This window comes from Convolutriloba macropyga, chromosome 3 (assembly GCF_964194025.1).
Source record: "Convolutriloba macropyga chromosome 3, txConMacr16.3, whole genome shotgun sequence".
NCBI lineage: Eukaryota > Metazoa > Xenacoelomorpha > Acoela > Convolutidae > Convolutriloba > Convolutriloba macropyga.
In genome coordinates this window covers 79,460,807-79,480,600 of record NC_134470.1, presented here as the reverse complement: position 1 = coordinate 79,480,600, position 19,794 = coordinate 79,460,807, and the positions used below count along the sequence as shown (strand labels likewise).

Here is a 19,794-nt window from a genome sequence, read left to right as displayed (position 1 = left end):
CATTAGAGATATCATCATCACCGGATGAAACTTTATTGTCTAGATTTTCAATGATTTCTCTTACCTCGTCAATGGTTATTGGTTTTAGATACATGGAGTGGTTAACTTCGTTCATCTCGGGTAAAGGAACATGTTTGATTTTTTCTTTCAACTTCGGACCAACATTGGTGAAGAATGTGTTAAACTGCTCAGCAATGTCAGCGCTGCTGGAATCAGTGCAACGTTCACTACATGAGTTTAGCGCCGGTACTTGCGAACTTTTGCGATTAGTTCCTTTTATATCATTGATTAACTTATATGTTTGCCTTGAGTCTCCCATACATGATTCAAATTTTTGTCTATAAAAATCTTTTTTAGCTTTTTTGACACATGTTTCAAACTTGTGTAATAATTTGAATTTTGTCGCTGCCTCATTATTTTGCGGATTTTGTTTCATGTTTCGATGTGCTTTATTTTTTTTGAAGCGCAAGTTTTTAGGTGAGTTGGTAAACCACTTCGGTACCTTAGACTTTTTATCGGTCAAGCATTTCAGAGGAGCATACTTGTTAGTGGTTTCCAGGAAAACGTTGTTGAATTTAGTAAATAATTCATTGGTACTATCAGAATCTAAAAAGTGACATCGATTCCTTAGGCTCCAGTCTAAGTCAATTAAGTAGTTCGACAGTTGCTCTTGATTTTTTATAAAGCTTGTGTCTCTAAACGGCAGATCGTTTTGTTCAGTATCAACATTAATTGGCAACTTCATTAGGATAGGATAATGATCCGAGAAGTTTTCATGAGTTAGTACACTAAAATCAGGGCTGGCCAAATTTTGATATATAAAGTGGTCTAGACAAGTTGCGGAGTTAGAAGTTTCCCTGGTAGTTTCCAGATTGGCAAGCTCAAAATCACTAGAAGATATCGTACATAAATAATTAGATTGTAATTGGTTCTTTACATGAATGTCAATGTTAAAATCACCAGTTATAACGGTAGGGCAATTTAAGGACGTTAACTCATTCAAAAAATTATCCAATTTTTCGACGAATTTTAGTTTATTTGTTCTTGATGGATTGTAGACAGTAGCCAATTTGAAGCTGTACTTTTTATACTCTAATGAGACAAGAAGGGTTTCTTCCATATCTGTTGAGTGTGTTTCTAACAAGGACATGGAATCCTGAATTTGTATCATCACACCTCCGCCATGTGTGTTTCTATTCTTAATTGCATAATTCTTATAGCCAGGAACCAATAAGGAATCGATGTCATCGTTATCAGTTAACCAAGTTTCGGTGAGACATATTACATTTGGTGGAGACTCAAGACTATGAACAAGTGCTTCCAAATCATTAAGATGGTTTTTTAACGACCAAACATTCACAGTTAATATAGACATAGTAGTTGGTATAATAGCACTAGGAGGGAGAAAGAGATTAGGATCCAGATTCTTGACTTTTTCTGATAACAACTCGAGTATCTTTAAAGCAGCTCTGTACAGTATAAAAGTCGTATCCCAACGCTTGACCACCATCATATAGGGAATTGATTTTATGAACTCTATTGTCACCTCCAGCTTTGACGTAGTGTAATGTTCCTTCTCTTGACCAAACTTTCTCAATGTTGCTGTCACTCTTCATTAAATTAAAAAACTTCAGTCTAGGCGCAGTCGTGTCTTCAAAAATTCGAACGTTCTTCAGTTTGTCGAAATTTTCCAGATTTTTCTTGTTTCTTAATAAATTTACTTTCGCAACTCTCCGGGAGAAACGAACAATCAGAGGACGTGGACCTGGCTTCTTAGTCGGCACTGGATGAGCAATAGAGATATCGTTTGCACTAACCTCAGCATCAAGTAAACTAGTAAGATCAACAACTCTGTCCATAACATCTGCAGAACTTCCAGGCATACCAATTATTCGCACATTCTCTCGTCTGTTGTACGATTCCAGCATTTCACTTCCACATTTAGCTTTCAGGTCACTTCTTTCTTCGGCGTAAAAAACTGTTTCTTTAAATTCCCTCGTGATGTCTTCTCTCAAACTTTTAAGGCTCTCATCAACGGCGGCTTTGATTTTCGTAGTCAGTTGATCTTGAATCGTTTTCATAATATCGGGCATTGACGAAGCTACTGCTGCTTGAATTGCTTCTTGAACCGTTTTAGTAAGGTCACTTTCATTGTCTTCCGGGCTCAATGCACTACATAGACGCTTGTTGTCTGCTTTTGCGAGAGGTGTTTGATCGTGGTATCTTAGATCTGGCATCTTTTGTGCGTCTTTACTCGGAGAAATAGTTATGTGTTGTGCGTCTTCACTCTGAGAAGTAGTCTTGTTCGTTCTCTATTTAATAAGTTTATCACAACAATTAGGCTAATGAAAGCGGTTACGAATAAAACATAGCAATCAAAAATTGAAGGTATTTGAATTTTCAAAATGTCTTTAAATTTCTAGAATTTCGTATCTGTCATAAGTTTCATCGGCAACTCTGTTCTATAGTTGGGTCTATCTGAATTATACAGACCGCCAGTCTTCCAAGTTTTTTCTGCAATATGCTTGACAAGTGTTTTTGGTACGTTTGTTATTGTGGCTGCTGTTTTAAATGGCTTTGAGGTAATTAACTGTTAGTTGACAAATTGTAACCCATTAGTTGCTGTCCTGTCATTCTCTCAGACTTTAGCTACTGTAGATTTGTATAATTGTAGAATGGGGACTTTATTACAAAAAAAGTTCTACAGCACACAATTGGCGGTAAACTAATATTGTTGTGTTAAGTCAACGCTACACGAATAGTGTCGTTAAGGTATGATTTTGAAAATCTATTCTGCTAATTTTTTTAATGAAGGAGCGGAAACGGATCCCATTTCATTTGATATTCGGATCTTTTCTGCTTGCGTCCCCAAGTACGTTACCCATCACCAGTTACAAAGCACGTGCCATTTTAGAGTAAACTGTAATGTAAAAATATTGCACGTGTTGTTGTGGGTTGCAAATATTATGCCCTCATTTAGCTCGGGGGCACAAACGGAAAGGAGCCTGACATTCTGTTCTTCGAGTAGAAAAGCAGATTTTGAAGTGATAGAATTCATGTATGGCGGAGAAGTACTGCCATCAGTCAACAGAATTTTGCTGTCTAAATAAGAACATCGTCATCAAGTTGCTATGAGAACATTTTACATGAGAACTATTTCTTACATTATTCCTTAAAACGGTTTCAGATAGCGTAAAATTTGATCTCTCAGGGTTCGCTAATAATCTAGGACAAATTTCCGAGACCAAACCTTCCTAAATCAAATATATCAATAAATGCAATCTAGTCTGCAATCTATTTCGTTGATCCACAGTTAGTACGTGGGCTATATGTGTTCTTATTTACCAGTTCGGTTTTCTTTCAATTATTCTTAATTGAAACGTTAATTGCTCTCATAAGAAGTTTATAGAAAGGATATTGGTCGTTTGTATGCGGTTTTTCGCTTGATAGATTTTGTGTCTGACGCTCCAAGCTTTTCGTCCTCAAAAGCGGGTGAAGACTTCAAAGAATTAACTAACTAAGCTTCTCTCTTGGAGCTCTACTAGTCTCTAAATGTACATTATATCGAAGCTACCGCGAAGACAAAATGATGGTGCAAAGGCAGTTTGTGTGGTTGATCAACGGCGCAGCAAAGTTTCTGAAACTTTAACCAACATGAACCCTGAGAAGGTTACCGGGCAGCGGGAAAATCTCCCAATGGTGAGCAAATTAAAGCTTTGATATCAGCCTCAGCATTTTTATAACCTAGATGCAAAAAACCAACGATGAATTCTGCTGAAAATGCAGACGAGACAGACGAAAATTTGATTAGGTTCAGCCTCTAACGACCACGGTGACGATCTTTCGAAAAATTTTTAAGTTGCCAGAACACATTGACGAACTTTGAGGGAGGCCTAATACAAAATCAACAGCAAAGAATAAACTTTTAAAGCAAAATTACCTCAAAAAATCAAATTTTATCGTGAACAAAGAAAATCAGTTTCCAAATTCCCGAAGACAGCTCGAACTGTAGTCTACTTCATAAATACAATTAATGAACTCATAAAATTAAGGCTCGGAAAATATTATTCAGTTGGATCAGCTTTTCTGCGTGATCAAACGGGCATTTAGGATTTTTGTGCGTGATAAAAATGAACTCTCAAAGTGTCTCATGTGTAGAATTTTTCCAACATTTTATCGGGTTTTCAAAGTCTTTCCATATCACAAGTTGTATCTCTTAATGGAAGTCAAATTCCTCGGATGTTTTCTCAGATAGGCTTTATGAAGTCATTTTTTAATCAATTTACCAATCAATGTGCGTGTTTATTTCTGGCCCGCAGCCATCTGAGTCCATATATTTATTTTAGCTGCCTTTTTAAATTTCTCCACTAAAGTAAATTTATAATTAAAATAATTTAATTTTAATTAAAAGACATAAAAGATATTTGTAGAATTTAAAATTGAAAAACTTGAAGGCTCCGTGACGTATCAAAAATAACTTTAAAATTCTCAAATATTTTTTTCCTGTTGAATAAGTTCAAATGTTAAATACATATTGGTAACAGCGTTGACTGTTTAATAGCCGCACAGCGATAGCTGAGGCTATTATTGGCCTTCTCTTGGTTTTTTACAATTCAAAGAATTTGAATTGTATTGGGGCGCTGTCTTTTTTTTTTTTAAGATCTGTTCACACATTTTCATGATTTTTGAAGTCAAATTGGAGTAGTGATTTTGGTCACGCCGAAACAGGAAGTGGAGCGAAAAAGCGAGTGGTTTTGCGGCGTGAATTTTTTTCGCTCTAATTTTAAAGTAGAGTGAGAAAACGGTGTTTGAACAAAAATTCGGTTTCTCGGTAGTGGTTTTTTGTTCACATGCGGCAATTTCACTCTGATTTTTACTGTTTTTTCGATTTTTTGGATCGGATTTTTTCTAAATGGTTTTCCCATCCATTCACAGCTCATTCTAGGCCTAGTTTTTTGTTTGAATTAAAATTTCATTTCTCGCTAGGGTTTTTTTTTTGCTCACATGCGGCATTTTGATATTGATTTTCTGTTTTTTTCTTATTTTTTTGTTCTGATTTTTTTAAAATGGTTTTCTGAATTCACTCATAGCCCATTCTAGGTCTAGATTTTCTGTTTAGTCAATGAAAATTCTTTGAATTGTACGTCAGGACTTGTCCTGCTATGTTTTTTTTATTTCGTCGTCATGATTTTTGTTACGACCATATGACGTCACAGCCACTTTTTGTTCATTCGTTCATGCAATTTCAACTGAATTGCATGTGTGACGTCATTTTTCGCTCTTAGTTGAGCGAGTTTTTTTGTTCATGCGCGTGATTAAATTTTTGGTCACACTTGACTTACCTCACTCTCAAAAATGACTTCCTCAATTTGAAATTGACTTTTTTTTACTTTAATTCAAAGAGATAAGGTCAGATGGGTGTGTGTCAATCTAAATGAAGGTTATTCGAGATCAGCTAATAGAGGCAGCAATAACTTATACAGATTTTTAATCAAAATATAACAGATCAGCCTTCAATGAAAAGACGAAATTTTTTGGTCTGTCTTTTTTACTGTTTTTTTTAGACTGCCGATCTACGAATCAATTGCGGCTATTTTCTGGCAATCTGCCAGCTATGTTTTACAAAATTAAATTGATATAGGTTAAAATAATAACCTTACAGATTAAATGTAGCGAGTTTGTTGCTTGAGACAACGAAGTAGCATCCCAGGATTGAATAACTGTCAAGATCTGGTGCCTATGGGGGAGCAAACACTGAGGATGTCTGAATCAAGGTAAGGTAAAGGGCAGCATTTGGAAGGGCTAGATGATGCCGAGCATTTTTCTCTCTGGCCTCAATTTAACGCCCTTCGTTTCTTGGCTCGGATCTATTGTTTCGGCGCGTTCAGCTTAGTGGGTATAGATCTTTTACGCCCCCTTGGCTCATTTGCTATTTTGCTTCGCTAAGTGCTATTAAGCAACCTTTCCAACTGGGGGCTGAAAATCTGGGGGAATGGTGGAACAGCGTAGAAAGAATTAATGGCTCAAGGGAACTACCAAGTTTGCGTGATTTTTTTTTTATTGAGTGTTAAAAGAGCGAAGAGAAGTATTTTGCTAAGTGATTAAAAGTTTTCATTCACGTTCGCTATTTTCAAGGTAGCTTTCTAACTTACATATTTGACCGAAGTGTTTTTGCTGACATACATGAACAAGCAATTTTGTGTTCTCTAAAATATTCGAACATTTTAAGCGTTTATCAGACAATTATACTGCTTAGAGCTATTTGTTGTGGTTTCTATCCTTTGCAAGATGAAAACAGTTTTTTTGGGTTGCAGTTGATCTTTCTATCGTTTATTGTAACACTCTGATTTTTTTTATATAGGTTTTGCAGAAGTTAGGGTTAATTTTCTGTTTTTTAGTTGCTCTCAAACGAAGTTTGTAGCTTTTATATTAGTCCTGTGGTCTTTTTTGTGCAATTTTTCGCTTGACCGATTTTTCGTCTAACCCATTCGACTTTTCTCAAAAACGGGATAAACAGGTAGTGCTCGGAGGGCGTTAAGTGGCCGAGCAGTTTTCTTAGAGACTTACGCCTTACTAGTCTCTCAGTATGCCTTTCACCGAAACTGTTTCGTGGAGACCATTTCAAGGTGTGAAGGGCGGTTCTTAGTCTTAAACGTTAGACACCCCCACACCAACTGCCACCTCCCCCAACCACCCCCCCCCCTCTCCAACCCGGAGATTTGGACCACCCTCGTCCGGTTCTCGCACAACCCTACCCCCATCACGACCCCCCCCCCCCTCACTCCGCTCACACCCACCTGATGCATCGGTTAGCCACCTGTCTACTACAGAAGCCCTCCGCGCCCCAGTCATTTGAGAGCAAATTGACCGACGTTAGTTGGTTACGTTTGTTTTTGCAATTTTTGTCTTTAGAGTGAGAAAACTTTCTCTATAGTGGTTATTTTTTAACTTTATACATTTTCTGAGTTGTTGTTCTTTTGTGGTAAATGGTTTTCCCAATCCATTCCTCGTCCTGTCTTGATCAAGTTTTTCTTTAGTCAATGAAGTTTTTTGATTTTTAGTTCAGATCCTGTTGTGCTATGTGTTTCTTTAATTTCAACTTGTGACGTCACGCTGACTTCAGATCAGATTTTTTTTATTAATACAATTTTTCGGCATTTGCGAGCTTGACTTCTTTTTTAACATTTTATGTTTTTGTTTGGATGCTTTGGATCAAACGTGACTTAACTGTCTCTCGCTTTCCCCCTCTCTATCTTTTATTGAGTTTTCCTTACATTATTGCACATCAAAGTCAAATACGAAAATAGTGCTCTAATTGACGGTTTTTAAGGGAGTTATACAGTACACCAGTTTATTCTAAATCGATTGATGCCACAACAAATTCTGGTTTTTCTCTTAACTTTTCTGTTCATCGTTTGTTTATTATTTTGAGACTACAGGTCTACGAAGCTTTTGCAGTTATTTTCTAGCAATGCCGGCTAAATTGCTTACTGTACATCAACTGTTGCTTCGAAGAGACTGGAATTGACCCTCTTTGTACTGATATAAATTGTATTTTGTTTGTTTTTCTATCAGTTTTTCCTTTGACTGAATTCTTTCTCCAAGTTAAAATTTTGGTATACGATAGACAGGAAGCTAGAGGCCTTCAATAAAAAAACTTCTTTTTTTAAATTTGACTACTCAGTTTTCAATTCTTAGGTTGCATTATAAGTGTTTTGAGGCCTTCACTTTTATGTGTATATTGCGTTTTAATGCATTGTTGTTGCTGATGACATTTTGAACTATCCACCGTCCAAATTTACAAATATAAATTCAAAAAACATTTTGAAAATATCAGATCATTTATTTCGTAACAGTTTTATTTCAAAAAATGAGCGGACCTCAGTTTTCAATTCTTAGGTTGCATTATAAGTGTTTTGAGGCCTTCACTTTTATGTGTATATTGCGTTTTAATGCATTGTTGTTGCTGATGATATTTCGAACTATCCACCGTCCAAATTTACAAATATAAATTGAAAAACATTTCGAAAATATCAGATTGTTTATTTTGTAACAGTTTTATTTCAAAAAATGAGCGGACCTTATTTGTTTGAATGTATAGGAAGTAAAACATTGTTTTCGATGAGTTTAGAGTTCTGATATTGTTATTTTAATCACTCTGGTCACAATCTCGGTTTCTTAAATTTCTTATTCCCGAAATTCTTCGCTGTAGCTCAGTGATGTTTTTGCCTGAATCTGAATGGGTATTAACTTGGTATGCAAATGCATTTTTAAGACCCTACCTACTTGAATTTTTTACAGATGAGATAAATTAGCTTTAAAGAATTAGCTCTGTTGGGTTTTGATCTACGGTTTAGACGGGCAGAGGTACGTTTGTATGGTGATTTAGAGACAAAAGGTATTTTGCGCTGCATCGGATTGGGTCAAAAGTGGTGGGGTTTATTATACAGCCTTTATTTTTGGCTCATGGCTTGCTTTGAAGATTTTTGAGCAACAGTCAAATTATGCAGTTTTTTTGGCCATGATTTTTGTTTCATTTAGAAATTGGATTGTTATGAGTTATTTCTTGCTGAGTCAGTCGGTTTTACGTTTTGTTCTAGCACTCGTTTTCTTCTCAATAGTATTTTTTCAAAAACTTTGTCGCCTTTTTTGTTGTTTGACGATTTTGCGGTTCGAAAAACGTCATCCTTAGGATAATCGAGAATTCATGATTCGGTCTTGGATTCAATTCCATGTGTACGGACGGACGGAGGTTAGTGGCAGCCAACAAAAGTTAGATTGAACGTGATTTTGGTATTTTAACAAGCATGGCATCAATTGAAGGCGATGGAATCAAAGCCAACTTTTCGCGACAGTGGTTGCCAAATTGCTATTTGAATACTATATGATGGTATAAATATCAAATATACGGTACTTGCAGTACGTAAATTTAATAATATCTGCTGGTAGAAAATACAAAAAATAATATTTTGAGAGCATAAAATGATGTATAGGATTTTTGCTGTTCTATGTTGTTATTTTGCTGCCGTATCTTGCCAAACAGAGCGACTGGGTGAGTTTTTTTAAGTAATTTTATTCACAGTCAGAACTTCTCAATTTCGTTTACCTCTGTTTCGAGTTAAAGTACAGGTGTAAAAATTTATGCGTCAATTCCGAATTTCATGACAGGTTTTCCAGAAATACCAAAACTTTACAAGCAAAAAATAAAGTGCGAGTTAAGTTGGAAATACTGATTTAATTAAATAAGAAATATGGAGTTTAGAGGTCGCTACTAATTAGCCTATTTTTTGGTCAATATCTCCTGATTGTGAATATCTAGGAAAAGTTTTACAATGAAAATATTTAATCACTCAATTGAGTCAATCACTTCATTTAAAAACACTTCGGTAAAAATTTTTTGACTGGTGTATCCTTGTTACTCCAATCCTTCGTGAAATTATAATTATTGCCCCAACCCCCCCCCCTCCCCTCAATGAAATGGGGTTAGGATCTTTATAGCATGTCTACCTTTTTTGTTTTGCGATTTTTAGCCGATCGATCTTTTGCGGAGAGATAATAAAGTCATACCATTGAAAACCTATGGAAAACTTAACCGATCGTTGAATAAGCACTTTGAATTTTTCGCCTTCTCGGGGAAATATTAATGTTTCAAGATTAAGCATTTGTTCACGTTCACTTTTCATGCCTTTAACGTTTGAAAGGGAGTTAAGTAACTTAACTTCTGCAAATAGATTTAAAATATTTAAAATGCGAACTTAACTTAGATGTATCACATTTCAAATGTTCAATTAACTTCATAAGAAGGCCAAAACAACAAAACATACTCAGTAAGCATATTTTTTCCGGCATTCTACTCCAATTCTTGAAAAATTGAAAACATCGGCTGAAACAGTAGATGAAACCTCTTGGATAAATTAAGGTCAGTAGGAGTAGTGGATAAAACAAGGGATTCAACCACCAGTAAAATTTGTCCCTTTCTCCTAACGCTAATCGCGCATGTCGAATCGGGCCAAATTTTACTGTTTGTTGAATCCCTTGTTTTATCCACTACTATATTCACCACTATAAATACATACTACGCGCACAATTGTGTACAAAAATGTACATAGCTAGTATAATTTATGCAATTCATACACTAATATCCAAAAGTTCTCAAAGCTAGATTTAAGCCTAATTTCATATCTAATATGCCAAACTATACTGAAATAAATCAGGTTAATCATCTCACAGTGTTTTTTTTCAATAGAATCGGATGGACTGAAAATAACTCAAAATTGCTTAGAATTGGATAATAAGAAACAAGCTTCTTTAAAATTTTTGACTTTAACCAGGAGACGATTGATCTAAGATGTTTAACTGAGTGATTCTATGTACCTGGTTACATTTTTGAGCCGAATCTTGGGAGGTCTTGATAAAAGGTTGACTCGCCTTTACCACGCTACGGCAGTACTGCTCGACCTTTCTTAATGGCAACTGTGGGGGAGGGTGCAACTACAGAATGCTTGAACACTTTTAATTTTAATTTTTAGGCTGACTGAAGTCTTATATTAAGCTGACTGAACAATATTAATGTATCATTTTACAGTTTTTATAGTGAAGTGAAACTCATGATGAATAGCCAAAAAGTGCCGTGGAGAATAAAGGTCCCCACATGGAGAATTATTCTAGAACATTTTTTCTAGAATATTCTCACATGATTTTTAACTTAAAATTAGTTATCATTTCCCAAGTAATTACATGTTTTAAAGTAAAATAATTAAATCCTTCTATTAAATTGAATGATTTGTATAATCTATTAAAAGTTAAATAAAGATTCTAATAAATACTCACTTTACTAGCTAATTTTTAAGGGTATCTTATATTCGAAATTTTCACATGTTTTCATTCTGTTAGTGGTGGTGGCTTTCTTTGTCAATGGCGGCGGCCATTTTAGCATGACATGCACTTTTCATTCGATCTGCTAAGCAGTGTAATGCGATGTTAAACCAAGCTTGTTGACTTCTTATACTATTAGCGGTTGCTAAATATGAAAGAAAGCGAACAATAATAGCACAGTCAAAAACACTGAGATCGGTGGAAAGACAGTGATTAGTGTTTTTCTATGTCTTCTTGAATATTATACTTAAACATGCTCTCCGAATTGATTTCTAGTGTGACCATATCTATATCTATGAAGATAAATACATAGTCTACATTTCCTATTTCTAAATCTATATAATGATATATGTTTATAAACATTACACATACTACACGTCAGATATTGATCAGGATCAGAATAATGATATCCCAAATGTTCTATATAATCTTTAACCTTAACCATATTTTTACATACATAACAAGAATATTCTAATTCTTTACAATTATTACAACATTCTTTCCGAGGTCTATTTATACACTTATCGCATTTCATTTCCATTTTTCGAAAAATTATTTTTTGATTATTTCCCTAAAAGAATACATCATGTCTCAATCAACTAATACTAGTGTCATAAACTTCTGCGATGTCTGTAATCTATCCTTTGAATCAAAGAAGGCTTTATACAGGCATCAATCATACGATCTCAAACATAAGGAACTATTGGAGAAAATGTTTGAGTCTGAAGAAGAGGAAATCTCGGAGAGGGTGTATAATTTCGATGAAGATGATTATATTATTAAAACTAAACCATCCACCAAACCTAAAAACTAAAACTGAAGAGGATATCTACACCAGAATTAAGTATGAATGTAAAGAATGTCATGAAGATTTTAGAAGTAAAGTAGCTCTAACTACTCATTCATATAGTCACAATCGCATGTATCTAGAAAACACAGAAGACTTCGATATAAACTCAAGTCAGAACATGAGAGAATTTTATATTACTGATAAAGGTGGGAATTACATTGAAGATATAGATAAAGCAACTAATTACTCTTTAGAAGAAATTAAAAACTGTTACCAGTTTCGTAAAGTTAAGAGTTTTAAATATAAGATCACGGCTGAATGTGATTATAAGAAGAGAACCAAAGAAGAAGTTAAAACTACTAAAATATTTTTCAATACTGATTATATTAATAATAATGCAATATATGAATATGGTGACTTCAATCGGTGGCTAGATTTTGAAAAGGAAGTATATGAAGGTTATGGTTATGATTTTGAGTTTCTTGGAATAAGAAGTATTCAGTTAAACATTGAACCAACTAAAGCATCTATTGGTAGTTATATAGATTTACCTCCAGATCTCAAAAACTCTAAATCGATATTAAATATACGTAGTTATAAATACAATTGCTTACAACTAACTATAACTGCTTGGCTACATCCCGCCCCACACCATGCAACTCGAGAAAGTAAATATGTAGATAAACTAATTGAACCAAGACAACATGAAGATGATTTTGCTTATATAATAAGAATACAGAAATTGTATAATATTAATATTTGGGTAAACACACCTTGTGGTAATGGTAAAATAGAATTGTTTAAACAAGTGGATGATTTTAACAAAGATAGAAAAGATGTAAGAATACTAGTTTGGAGTAATGGTCAAATAGAACACTGTGCCCTAATAAAAAATATACAAACCTTGTTAGAACGACCAAATATAAACAACATTAAATATTATTATTGTGATAGGTGTACCTATTGGTTTAACTCACAAATTAAATATGATAAACACGAATGCAGCACCTCATTCAAACCAGAGATTGTTTGTCCTAAGAAAAAACATATTACTTTTGTAAATGAACACAAACGTCAGAATATAAAAAATATTATAACTGCCGATATAGAATGTTGCATTGTTGAAGTCTCAACTAATGATTTAAAATATGTAATAGCTGAACATATTCCAATAGCTGTGGGTTACACCTGGCAAGGTAACTTCAAACACTACTTCGGTCTAGGCTGCATCAAAAGATTCGGTAGAGGTCTGTTAGAAATAGAAACTGAGAATAATTTCAAACATAATGAAAAGATGATATTCACAGAAGAAGATAAATTATATCATGAAACTAATAACACTTGTCATATCTGCAGCAAAACATGTATTAATAAAGTAAGAGATCATTGTCATGAAACTGGTAAATATAGAGGACCAGCATGTAAAATATGTAATCTAAGATACAAACAACAAAACTTCATTCCAGTAATATTCCATTATGGCTCTGGCTATGACTTCAACCTACTATACAGTGAACTCTTCAAACAGAATAATGATAAAAGAAAAGTGGATAACATACCACTAGCTGCTGGTAAATCTAAGATGTTTAGCATTGGTTGTCTCAAATTCTTAGACAGTTATAACTTCTTAGCTATGCCTCTAGATCAAATGGCAAAGATATACGGATGTAAAACTAAAACATTATATCCATATGAATACTTTGGTTTAGAGTCATTGAGAACCACGACCAAGTCGTATAGTAGCAAAGCTACCTACCAAGACGCTATAGGTAATCTAAAAATAGAAGACTTCAAATCCTCACTACATAATAAATTACCAACACAAGAAGAAGTAGATAACTTTAATAATGAAAACAGTCATAAAACTGGTAAAGATCTAACTATAGAGTATTTACAGAATGATGTGGAAATATTAGACTATTGCATTAATGAATATGTTAAACTAAGCATGAAAGAATTCAAGCTCAATCCCCTACACTATGTAAGTCTCCCAGGTTATAGTTTTGATTGTTGGTTAAGGTCAAGCGGTGTAACATTAGATACATTACAAGATAAACAAATGCTAGATGATTTTGTTGGAGCAAAGAGAGGTGGTATATGTGGAATAATAGGAGATAGATATATAAATAATCAGGGAACCTGCTTCGCAGATAGTAATACTAATACTAATGCTAATATTAATGATAATACTAGTACTAATACTAATACTAGTGCTAATACTAATACTAATGATAAAGTTATTAATAGAAATATATGGTACATAGACGCAAACAACCTATGTGGTTATGCAATGATGCAAAAGTTACCTTATAAGGATTTTGAGTTTATTACTACTACTACTCTAGATGTAATATTGAATACTCCAGATGTTAGTGATCATGGTTACTATATAGTTTGTGATATTGATTATACTAATGAATGTAAAGAGAGAACAGAACAGTTAGCACTAATGCCTAATAAAAGAAAGATAAATGATAATGAATTGGGATATCTGCGAAGCAGTTTCACTGATCAAGAAAGAGATGGAGTCAAAGCAAGATCCGAGAAGCGGCTTCACCGATCAGGGAAACTGCTTCACCGATCAGAGAAATTAATCTTAGACCAAAACAACAAAACAGAATATATGGTTCATTATAGGATGTTAAAGTTCTATGTTAAGATGAGAGTAAAAGTAAAAAAAATACATAGAGTAATTAAATTTAAACAAGATTATATATGTAGCGATTATATACAAAACAATACAAATAAAAGAGCAACAGCTAAAACTGAAGAAAAGGATGTAGGGAAATTAATGAATAACTCATTATATGGAAGAATGAGCATGAATCCTCTACACTTCTTTCAAAGCAAGTTCTTGAATGATGAAGAAAAGATAATGAAAAGTGTAAGTAAACCAACATTTAAGAATATAACTAGATATAAGGATTATAGCCAAATTGAATATATAAAGAAAAAAATAGAATATGATTCTCCAGTATATGTAGGTGTTACTATCTTAGAATTAAGTAAATTACACATGTATGATGTATTCTATAATATTCTACAACCATCCCTCAAAGATCTAACACTTCACTATATGGATACGGACAGTTTCGTATTAAGTTATAGTGAAGGTAAAGTTAGTGATGAGCATATGGACTTAAGTAATCTAGATATACCTATAAAAACTAATAATAAAGTCCCCGGCAAGTTTAAGGACGAGCTGGGAAGTAGGATTATTGAGGAATTTATAGCATTGTCCCCCAAAACATATAGCTTCAAAAATTATCCTAAAAACACTAAAGAAAAAGGAATAAAGAAGCATAATAATGCTAGGCACATAGATTATTATGATGCATTAATGAATAATACACAGAGAACAGTAGATGAATGTAGAATACAAAAAGTTGGTGATAACATGACAACAACAAAAACAAGAAAGATTAGTCTAAACACATTTGATGATAAAAGATTTTATGTAAATAATATTAAAAGCTATCCTCATGATGAGAATCTATATCTATTCAAAAGAGATTTAATAAAAATGATCCGCCAAGCATCATTAGATGGAGACAAAGACCAACTGGTTAATAATATTCTAGAACTAACCATTAATGATGATAGAAAGTTAATTGAAGTTGCTATTATATTATATAATGAGCTTTGCTAATTTTTATAACAAATAATGATAGACCTAATTCATTCATTACATCCATATGGTTGGGAGTTAGTATATTATAAATCATTATCTGAGCCATATATTTTTCCATAGTGTCTCCCATGATTGTATTCTTATATAGTGTAGCTCCAGCTATTATATTTTTATTATATTCTAGAAATTTTATTATCTTCCCAGCCCCATCTACATATTTAGAATAAGTTGAAATTATTAAATCATCATGATTTGGTTCCTTAATATGATCAATAAACTCATCTATAGTATTACAACGTCTTTTACAAGCTGAACATCTTTTTAGATTAAGAGAGAAGCTGTTTTCATTATCCATTTTTTACTCTTATTATAATTTTTCATTATATATAAAATGACTAAACTAGATAAACTTATAGAATTAAACAATCTAGAAAAACAAAACAGAAGAAATAGATTAGAAGATAAATTAAAACAACAAGAATATTATGGTGAAATAGAAGAGTTATTTGATCCTCTAACCAAAACTTTCAGTGAAACTGCTTCGCAGATAAACGCGAACAATGAACAGAATCTAGCATTAAGTGAACAAACCTTAAGAGCAATAGATTGGCAAAATCAATAGTTAGATAAACAAACTAAGATGATCGAGCAAGCTGGTTCCCAGTTTAGTGAAACTGCTTCCAAGATTGGTGAAACGTTAAAGGGGACTCAAGATATAGCACCAGTTTTTGTTGATACAAAGACAGCCAAACTTCTTCATGACATGGGGGCTCAAACTAATCCTCAATTAAAATTAGAACTCATAGATTTACCTACTAGGAGATATAAAATGAATGGTGTTGATATAACTCTAGAGCAGGGTGCATTTTTAGTTAGGGATAATGTATATGAGTTTTCAGAAGGATTTACTGATTTTCTTACTAAATCAAATGTAACATATGATGATAATATTAAGGAAGATGAAAACAAAATTAAAAGGTTTTTAAAGGATATTAGATATGATTTAGGAAAGGGGGATAAGAAAAGCGCTAGATATAGAACAATAAAACGTATAATGGGGGCAAAAAATGATGTATATGGTAGGGGATTAAATAGCAACCCAGACCCAAATAACTTAATAGAAAGACTAGAATTATTAATACTAGAAACAAAAGCTGGTCATGATGGATTACATGATGAAATGCTAGATATATCTAAGCAACTATTATCTATGAATATTATTAATCAAGACCAACTAGATAATTTTGTTTTTAATTATGGTAAATGAGCGAAGCTATCAGGGAACCTGCTTCGCAGATGACTATGTCCATAAATAAAGTAATCTAGATATACCTATAAAAACTAATAATAAAGTTCCCGGCAAGTTTAAGGACGAGCTGGGAAGTAGGATTATTGAGGAATTTATAGCATTGTCCCCCAAAACATATAGCTTCAAAAATTATCCTAAAAACACTAAAGAAAAAGGAATAAAGAAGCATAATAATGCTAGGCACATAGATTATTATGATGCATTAATGAATAATACACAGAGAACAGTAGATGAATGTAGAATACAAAAAGTTGGTGATAACATGACAACAACAAAAACAAGTAAGATTAGTCTAAACACATTTGATGATAAAAGATTTTATGTAAATAATATTAAAAGCTATCCTCATGATGAGAATCTACATCTATTCAAAAGAGATTTAATAAAAATGATCCGCCAAGCATCATTAGATGGAGACAAAGACCAACTGGTTAATAATATTCTAGAACTAACCATTAATGATGATAGAAAGTTAATTGAAGTTGCTATTATATTCTATAATGAGCTTTGCTAATTTTTATAACAAATAATTATAGACCTAATTCATTCATTACATCCATATGGTTGGTAGTTAGTATATTATAAATCATTATCTGAGCCATATATTTTTCCATAGTGTCTCCCATGACTGTATTCTTATATAGTGTAGCTCCAGCTATTATATTTTTATTATATTCTAGAAATTTTATTATCTTCCCAGCCCCATCTACATATTTAGAATAAGTTGAAATTATTAAATCATCATGATTTGGTTCCTTAATATGATCAATAAACTCATCTATAGTATTACAAAGTCTTTTACAAGCTAAACATTTTTTTAGATTAAGAGAGAAGCTGTTTTCATTATCCATTTTTTACTCTTATTATAATTTTTCATTATATATAAAATGACTAAACTAGATAAACTTATAGAATTAAGCAATCTAGAAAACCAAAACAGAAGAAATAGATTAGAAGATAAATTAAAACAACAAGAATATTATGGTGAAATAGAAGAGTTATTTGATCCTCTAACCAAAACTATCAGTGAAACTGCTTCGCAGATAAACGCAAACAATGAACAGAATCTAGCATTAAGTGAACAAACCTTAAGAGCAATAGATTGGCAAAAGCAATAGTTAGATAAACAAACTAAGATGATCGAGCAAGCTGGTTCCCAGTTTAGTGAAACTGCTTCCAAGATTGGTGAAACGTTAAAGGGGACTCAAGATATAGCACCAGTTTTTGTTGATACAAAGACAGCCAAACTTCTTCATGACATGGGGGCGCAAACTAATCCTCAATTAAAATTAGAACTCATAGATTTACCTACTAGGAGATATAAAATGAATGGCGTTGATATAACTCTAGAGCAGGGTGCATTTTTAGTTAGGGATAATGTATATGAGTTTTCAGAAGGATTAACTGATTTTCTTACTAAATCAAATGTAACATATGATGATAATATTAAGGAAGATGAAAACAAAATTAAAAGGTTTTTAAAGGATATTAGATATGATTTAGGAAAGGGGGATAAGAAAAGCGCTAGATATAGAACAATAAAACGTATAATGGGGGCAAAAAATGATGTATATGGTAGGGGATTAAATAGCAACCCAGACCCAAATAACTTAATAGAAAGACTAGAATTAATAATACTAGAAACAAAGCTGGTCATGATGGATTACATGATGAAATGCTAGATATATCTAAGCAACTATTATCTATGAATATTATTAATCAAGACCAACTAGATAATTTTGTTTTTAATTATGGTAAATGAGCGAAGCTATCAGGGAACCTGCTTCGCAGATGGCTATGTCCATAAATAAAACGATAGAAAAACAACAACAACAACTAGCTAAAGAAGTATTTAGTCCTCGAATAACAAAGTTTAGAAGACAAAGAATAATACCATTATATAAAGATGAAACATGGTCAGCTGATTTAATTGATAAGTCATCTCTAAGTAAATACAACAATAATTATAAGTTTATATTAACAGTTATAGATATATTCACAAAATATGCATGGGCTATTCCTTTAAAGAATAAATCTGGTTTATCTATAACTAATGGTTTTAAAATAGTATTAAGTGAACAAACACAAGGTGGCTCTGGACCTAGAAAACCAGAAAAGTTGTGGGTAGATAGAGGTAGTGAGTTTTACAATAAAACATTTAAATCTTTACTAAAAGAATATGGAACGGGCAAAGCCGCTTCAGGGATAGAGCTATATTCTACTTATAGTGATTTAAAGGCTGTATTCATAGAGAGATTCAATAGAACATTATTACACATAATAAATAAACCTATGTTCATCAATGGCGATGGTAATTGGGTAAATATATTAAATGATGCTGTTGTAACATATAACAATAACATTCACTCAACAATTAATATGACACCAGTTGATGCTTCTAATAATCCTGATAAAGTTAAATACTATGTTAATTCTACCAAAGCAACACCAAAACTTAAAGTTGGTGATTATGTTAAAAATGTAGATAAACGTAATATCTTCTCTAAAGGTTACACTTCTAATTGGAATAGAGAATTGTTTAAAGTGAATGAAGTTCTAAAAACACATCCACCAACATATAAAATAGAAGATATTAATGGAAAGATAATAGAAGGCAAATATTATGAACAGAAACTATTGAAATCCGAGTTTGATTTTGAATCTAATAATAAGGTTTTGGAATCATTAAATATCAGGGAACCTGCTTCGCAGATAGACCTGCGGTCCTAAGTCTAATTATAATTCTAAGTCTAAGTCTAATTGTAAGACTAATTATAAGTCTAATTACAAGACTAATTATTATTCTAATTATATGTAAACAAATACAAAGATGACAAGAAATAGATTCAATCAAGCTAAACATAAATCAACATCAACAAACAACTTAACACTAAGTAAGGCTCGTGGGTTATTCCTAGAAGATAATGATGATATTGATATGAAGGATACCTATAAAATTACAAATGTTCATCCTCCTAGAGATGAAAAAGATGTTTTTAATAAGGAGTAATGTGACAATAACTTATTATCCTCTTCTAATAAAATAGATATTTTAAGTAGAAACATAACTGAACTAGGAAAGGCTGACTTTGATAAAGTTACAACTAAAATATTACAACTAAATGAAACACAAGTTAATGAAGAACTAATTAATGAGTTTATTGAATCAACAAATGAAGTCAGAAATAC

General features: G+C 32.8%; 2 protein-coding genes across 2 annotated transcripts in view; one reads left to right on the top strand and one right to left on the bottom strand.

Annotated features, from left to right (window-relative positions):
* The window catches only part of LOC142336504 (protein SSUH2 homolog), a 611,495-nt gene extending 609,153 nt beyond the window's left edge, over positions 1-2,342 (bottom strand). Inside the window, exon 1 of the mRNA XM_075385391.1 lies at positions 2,315-2,342. The gene's annotated coding sequence lies outside the window, so the exon portion shown is untranslated. The remainder of the gene's footprint in view (positions 1-2,314) is intronic.
* A 6,557-nt stretch (positions 2,343-8,899) lies between these two features.
* The window catches only part of LOC142337313 (uncharacterized), a 47,959-nt gene continuing 37,064 nt past the window's right edge, over positions 8,900-19,794 (top strand). The window contains exon 1 of the mRNA XM_075386512.1: positions 8,900-9,052. Coding sequence (XP_075242627.1) covers positions 8,983-9,052 — 70 coding nt within the window. The 5' untranslated portion in view covers positions 8,900-8,982. The remainder of the gene's footprint in view (positions 9,053-19,794) is intronic.